This window comes from Sinocyclocheilus rhinocerous, unplaced genomic scaffold (assembly GCF_001515625.1).
Source record: "Sinocyclocheilus rhinocerous isolate Xijiao unplaced genomic scaffold, SAMN03320098_v1.1 scaffold3268, whole genome shotgun sequence".
NCBI classification, from domain to species: domain Eukaryota; kingdom Metazoa; phylum Chordata; class Actinopteri; order Cypriniformes; family Cyprinidae; genus Sinocyclocheilus; species Sinocyclocheilus rhinocerous.
Window position 1 is genome coordinate 71,032 of NW_015626712.1, and position 7,311 is coordinate 78,342.

General features: G+C 37.9%; 1 protein-coding gene across 1 annotated transcript in view; it reads left to right on the plus strand.

The window, feature by feature from the left end:
* Window positions 1-7,311, plus strand: part of actr5 (actin related protein 5) — a 33,125-nt gene that overhangs the window by 7,740 nt on the left and 18,074 nt on the right. The window contains exon 2 of the mRNA XM_016522651.1: window positions 6,589-6,827. Within this exon, the coding sequence (XP_016378137.1) occupies window positions 6,589-6,827 (239 nt within the window). The remainder of the gene's footprint in view (window positions 1-6,588; window positions 6,828-7,311) is intronic.

Genomic DNA, 7,311 nt, shown 5'->3' on the forward strand with positions numbered 1-7,311 from the left:
GCGATTTATTTCCCAGCTGATTACCTTCACACATAACCGACTGTTTTTTTGTAACTCGTGTGTTTTTAACATAAACTTGCGTGTGAATAAGAACTTAGTTTAGTACTCACATGCTGTGATAGCCGCTTTCTATACGTGTGCTTCGGATGTGTGCTCTCAAAAAACCGTATATCAGAAGTTTAAACTCATATGGTTTAAAACGCATGATTTCAGCGCGATAAACATGATAATCAGGACCAAAACAGATGTTTTTTTAGCAGGTCCGAGTTGTAATGGCATACATAATACTACTACAACAATTATAATAAATTATTATACATAATACTACTACAACAATTCAATTATTTACACTTATTATGTACATTTAAAAAAAAAAAAAGTTAATCCATTGATGTGCATTAGAAGATGAATTGAATAGTCACCTCTACTATTGTAGGTTATGTTTTAGCCATCAGAAAAGAATTAATGAGGAATTATGAGAGGTTATGCTATTACACATACATTTCTAACATGTAAATTACTGAAGTCAAATACTTACATTTCCCCAAGCTGTTTAGCTGTAGTACAGTATTCATAGGCTTAATCATGAAGCATACAGTGGCCCCACTTTTAACTCTCTCTTTTTATATTACCGTTATCGGTACAAACAAAGAGAAGAGCTAGAAATGAGTCATGAACTCCAGCAAGATGTCATTTTATGCAAATCCCCAGAACTTTATCTACACCATGTATTATAATGGGAATATATATATCATCTTGGAGAGAGAGTTTTACTGTGCTGACTGTCATAACTGAACGTGACATGCTGTTTGAATGCTGAGCGGAGAATAACTGACAGCTGCAGCAGAAGGAAGATGAGTTTTTGTAAACTTAAATTTAACACTGTAAATACAATTCCATCCCTCACATTAAGATATGGAATGGCTACAGATGATATAGGCTATACAGTCCATGAAAAGCAAGCTGGTGCTCTTCTGTTTCTTTTGGTGTATGACTCCCCCTTGTGCCATTAGAAAAGCACAATAATCGCGGTTGTCTGAAACAACCGCGGTTAGATCAAAATATCGTGATTAGACAGTTATTTAATTATCGCGACAGGCCTACGCATGCATGCTGCCAGATGGTCTCCCTGAATCCTGTTCCTCAGATCTGTCTTTATCTGCTGCAATACAATGCAAATAATAGGATGGTAATTGGTAAAGACATTTTATGTTATTAGGAATTTATTACATTATCAGGTTTTATGTTTATGGCAGAGTTAAAGGGTTAGTTCACCCAAAAATGAAAATTAGCCCATAAATTACTCACCCTCAAGTCATCCTAGGTGTATATGACTTTCTTCTTTCAGACGAATCCAGTCGGAGTAAAATTGTCTTTGAACTTTCAAGCTGCTTAACGCCACTCAGCGGGTGTTGCATGCATCAGTCCAAAAGAAGTGAAATAAAAAGAGCCCATCCATAAAAAAAAGTGTCTCACACAGCTCCGGGGGGTTTGTTAACAGGAGCAAAGGAAGCAAAGTTTCCTTACTTTAGCAAAAGAAAACAAGTCTCCTCTTGGCTTATATCGAAATCCTCCGACATTCTTCTTTACAAATCCTCGTTTTGTACTTCTAATAAGTGACCGTTGTTTTGTTTTGATCTCTCCGCTGCGCTTCCGCGTTGTCACTTCTGAGCGGCGCATGCGCAAAGCCGAGTCCAACCTCATACGTCGTCAGCCCGGAGCTGCTTCCGTGTACAACTGTTGGCGCAAGCTACATTAAAGTGATTATTACGTTTTGAATATGGATATTTTTCTTACAAAAACGCATCGATTCGCTACAGGAGGCCTTTGTTCACCCCCCGGAGCCGTGTGAGACACTTTTTTTTGTGGAAGGGTGCTTTTTATTTCACGTATTTTGAACCGAAGGAATGCAACACCCGCTGAGTACAACGATAGAGCTTGAAAGATCAAAGTGGATGGGCGCTTTTTATTTAACTTCTTTTGGACCGATGCATGCAACACCCACTGAGTTGCGTTAAACAGCTTGAAAGATCAAAGACTATTTTTAATATAACCCCGACTGGATTCGTCTGAAAGAAGAAAGTCATATTCACCTATTCGCTTTCCCATTATGGTGAGCGGGTCCATGACATCATACTGGGATGCCAGCTTTCCCATTATGGTGAGATGGTCCATGACATCATACTGGGATGCCAGCTTTCCCATTATGGTGAGATGGTCCATGACATCACACTGGGATGCCAGCTTTCCCATTATGGTGAGCGGGTCCATGACATCACACTGGGATTCCAGCTTTCCCATTATGGTGAGATGGTCCATGACATCATACTGGGATGCCAGCTTTCCCATTATGGTGAGATGGTCCATGACATCATACTGGGATGCCAGCTTTCCCATTATGGTGAGATGGTCCATGACATCATACTGGGATGCCAGCTTTCCCATTATGGTGAGATGGTCCATGACATCATACTGGGATGCCAGCTTTCCCATTATGGTGAGCTGGTCCATATTCTGAAAGTATGAAACAAAGACAAAACCTGGGTTCCTCAATCATCTTTCTTCTCCTGTTAATTGTAATTTTCACATTGTACCTTGAATGCCCCAGTCAACAAATGCACCTTATAGGACAGCCATTCTTACACTATAATATGTTTAGGCTACTGCAGGAATTTTGTGGACGGGGTTTTGAGATTACCTATATTTACTGCATCATCCACCTTGGCCGCTTGGGGACCCAGTTCCTGAAAGGTTCCCAAGACATCTATGTTCTGGAACCTTCTGTCCAGGATGCCATCCAGATAAGGCTCCATCACCTACAAATGACACAAAAAAAATCTAGTAGCTAATTTGGTAGATTGAAACCATTTCCACAATGAGACAACCTTGGGTCTGTTATTCTGTTTTGTTCTCCCAGACTGATAGTATTACTCAACATGATCTAAAACAAATGTACCTGTGTCCTGAATCGTGACCAGAGTACCTCTCTGAACTGTTGCAACTGGCCTGTGCCTCTCCTTGTCCCTCTCCTCATGAATGATACAAAAGGCACCTAATCCAAGGTGCTGTGCATCCCCTGCATCTCTTATTGCCCTAAGACATGCCATTGTCACGGGGACCTAAGAAAGATAGTCGCAATGCTTATACTTATTTCCTTGAATGCGATCAATACCGATTGAATAGGCCACAATTGCTTTCTTTAAAATAATGACAGAAATGTGTTAAACATGATATATTTTTAGAATGTACCTGTTCTTTGATGGCCCAGAAGTTGACGCTTTCTTTCTGAAAACCCTTGGACAAGCGAGCAAGATGTGGTAGTGCATCAGCTTGTAGATACATAAAGCGGTAGGTGCAGCAGAAGCCATACAAACCCCTGGCTACTGGGCACTTATTGACCTCAGTCTCATTAGCCAAGGCAGCCAAGACTGCACAGAGGTTCTTTTGCAGTGTGCTGACTGCAAAGTGCTGGGACAGCCAGTGTGTATCATTTACTTGCTGAAATTATTTTAGTCATGGTATACATTAATAATACAGAAAGTGCAAAAGTGGCCAACGTTTTCACTCACAGAACACTCTGACTGAGCGCTTCAGAGTTCTCTCTCCATCAAGCGATCTGTGCTATTTTTCAGTTCATCTCAATGGATGTGCAGCACACCTGTGTTTTGCATACCGTAAACTCTAGTGTGAAGACGAACGACTCGCCGCTGCTTTGCTTTTTTCTCACACGCAAAGAGAGAGACAGAGCGAGAGAGTCTTACATACCATGCAGAATTGACGCACTATATGTAAACAATATTCTTTGTTGTATTTTCCTGTTAAAATAACGGAGTTCCTTTGGAATTCTTCAGCTTTTAAGAACTGCCGGTTTCTCCATTAGTGGGCGGAACTAATGCGCAAATGACAATCTCATTGGCTGGCGCTCACCTATTATCGTCCCTGTTTTGATTTCAGCAAATCAATTCAAGCGAATGCACACAACCTGATTAATATTCATGAATCCAGCAGCTCATTAATCCTTACTACATTTGATATTGTTCTTATTAGTAGAATTCGTAGACTATTATCTTACCAGTGTTGTTGTTAGTTTTTTCCCATTTTTTTTTTACAAAAACACAGAATGACCAAAAGAGCACCACCACCAGTCCTAGGTTTAGTTAAAATGACTAATATGCATTCATATATTTGGTTACCAAGTTACTAAATTTCTATCATTAAATGATACTTAACTATCATAATATCATATTATAATGCTTGACTGACTGATGTTAAGAGTGTACTTTCATATTTAAAAAGCTGTGCCATTTTACAAACATTTATATATATATATACTGTGTATATATGTATGTATATATGTGTATATATATCTTCTACTCCTCCATGACGTGTCTCCTCCATGACACATATACACAGTATCTCACATTTTTGTAAATATTTTATTATATATATATATATATATATATATACATGATCCTTCAGAAATCATTCTGATATGCTGATTTGCTGATTATCAACATTAAATATTAAAAGTACATTTTTTTTCAGGATTCTTTGATGAATGGAAGGATCCAAAGATCAGCATTTATCTGAAATAAAACGCTTTTGTAACATTATACACTATTCCATTCAGTATAATTTTTATTATTTTTTTGGGAAAGAAATTATAGAAATTAATACTTTTATTTAGCAAAGATGCTTAAAATGGATCAAAAGTGATGATAAAGGCATTTATAATGTTACAAAAGATTTCCATTTCAGATAAATAGTGTTCATATCAATATCGGAATTATATCGTATCGACCAAAATTAAGAAATATATCGTGATATAAATTTGGACCATATCGTCCAGCCCTAATAGAATGGTGAATTAATTACGAGGTGGCCAGAGGGACAGTTGCTCTCGCCGGACGCCAGATAATGCACCATTCATGCCAGGTCCGTGTTAATGAGTATGGGGGTCAGAAGAGGAAGGAAGACCATGAATATGACATTGTCTCTAAACTGTGTCCCATATTAACAGTGAAGCATTATGACAACATGGGATGACATCATACTTCATCCATCATCACACTGGGTGTGGTAAGTGCATAAACTGTATGGAGGATTTTATCTAGAACAATTTATTATAAAACAAATTAAAAAAAATTTGTAAAATGTGAAATTTTATTACAATTTATTAGGGATGCACCGATACCACTTTTTCCAGTACTCGCCCGATACCGATACTTTTATTTTTGGTACTTGCCGATACCGATGCCGATACCTATATTTTTATTGCATTTGTACATTTTTAGAGCGGAAGCAAATGTTCAGATTTTGATTAAAGATTACCAAGACAAACAATTTTTTTCAGCGGATTAACTTGCACGGATTAATTGTTCACATCAAGACTAGCAATGTGCACTAGTAAAGTAAATAGTCAATTTTGATTTTATGCGGACTTTAATACTAATTTCATTTGAATGGTAACAACTCTACAGTTTCTTATTATTCTAACTGAATTAATTGAAACAAAGTAAGATTTTGATGTGAAAGATGACACATTTAATAAGGTTAGGGGAAAAATGACTATTTATAAACATAGTGGGAAATGTTTTGTTACATACAGCAACTCATTGTAAGTTAATTATTTCTTCCTCTTTCCAGTCACAGAGCACTTTATTTTGAGAGTTGTTTAAGTGAGAGAAAATCTGTAACTTAGTCCAGATTGGGGGAATTGTAATGTTTAATAATTTCTTTTAGTATGTAAATAATTTTTGCATTGAAATTTGCATAGATTGTTGTTTGTATATGCTGTCAATTATAGTTCTTAGAAAGAAAATCGGAATCGGCAAAAATCAGTATCGGCAGGTCACACGTCCAAAAAATTGGAATCGGCCAAGAAAATTGCAGGAAAATTGTGTATATGTTTGTAAAATAAAATATAAAACATATATATATAATATACATATTCATATATAGTATATCAGTCTGGCGAGTAAACAAAAAAATGTACTAGCTAATGGCGATTCAATTGCCAAGGTGTCCGTAGAGGGTTGTCAAGGCCCAAGGATTCTGCTGCAGCTTTCAAAACAGCTGTTCTGTTGGCACTGTTGTGAAAATAGAGATGGAGTTGCTGCAAGTGTTCCCTGAAAGTAGCCAAATAATGAACCTCAGATGAAGCATCCCTACATGCCAGGGTGAGGCGATGGGCAGCGGACGGAAGCAACCAGGGGAAGTCATTCTGCAGCTGCTTGACTACACCATTCAGCCTCTCTATTGCATGCTTGCATACAGAGTGTAATTTTTGCGTATATGTGCTTTCAGTGGTTCCTATATGTTTTCTTATATTTAGAATAAATTTCAGTACAAAAGTTTTAGTGAATCATGATTTGTTCGTGAAAACGTTCGTACGCAGGTTTCACGCAAAGTTGGCCGTACGCATACCTAGTGAATGAGACCCATTAACTTTTTCACCTTTTCATGTCAGTAATAGTTTTTCCTTGCTGTTTTGAAAGAAGATATACATTTTATCATAAGTATTTTAAAAAGTTGTATGTCAAAATTAAAATTGTTCAAAAATGACACACTTCACCTTTGTGCCCTTAGGGTCATGTGGATCACCCTGTGGTCATCACCGAGCCACCCTGTAACCCACTTCACTGCAGACAGATGATGTCTGAGCTGCTCTTTGAGTGTTATGGAGTGCCACGGGTGGCGTATGGTGTGGACAGTCTATTCAGCTTCTATCATAACAACGTCAGTGATGGAGCAGGTCTGCCCTCGACAGGACTTGTGGTGTCATCAGGGTATCACTGCTCCCACGTGCTGCCCATCATCAATGGCAGGTAACGCAACCCATCACTGTCTCAGCTTTCAAATTCTGTCAATTTAAATGTGACCCAATTTGGAAGATGAAGTGGACGGGGAAGGGGCTGAGGAAGAGCTTTAACAATGCATTTCAGTCAAATTGTATTTATACACATTATGTATAAAGTTAATTCAACTTCCTTTTTTTTTTCGCATATAAGATAGTGACGGTTGTAAAATGAGGAGGTAATCTATGTTTTTGAAGTAACTAATCTCACAGCTTCATTGTTTTGAGAGATGCACAGACACGGTTAATTCACACACACAACTTTCATCTCCCTCTCTCTCTCGATAATTAAAGGGTTAGTTCACCCAAAAATGAAAATTCTGTCATTAATTACTCACCCTCGTGTTGTTCGAAACCCGTAAGACCTTCGTTCATCTTCGGAACACAATTTAAGATATTTTTGATGAAATCTGAGGCCTCTCTGATCCTCCCATAGACAGCAAGGTAACTACCAC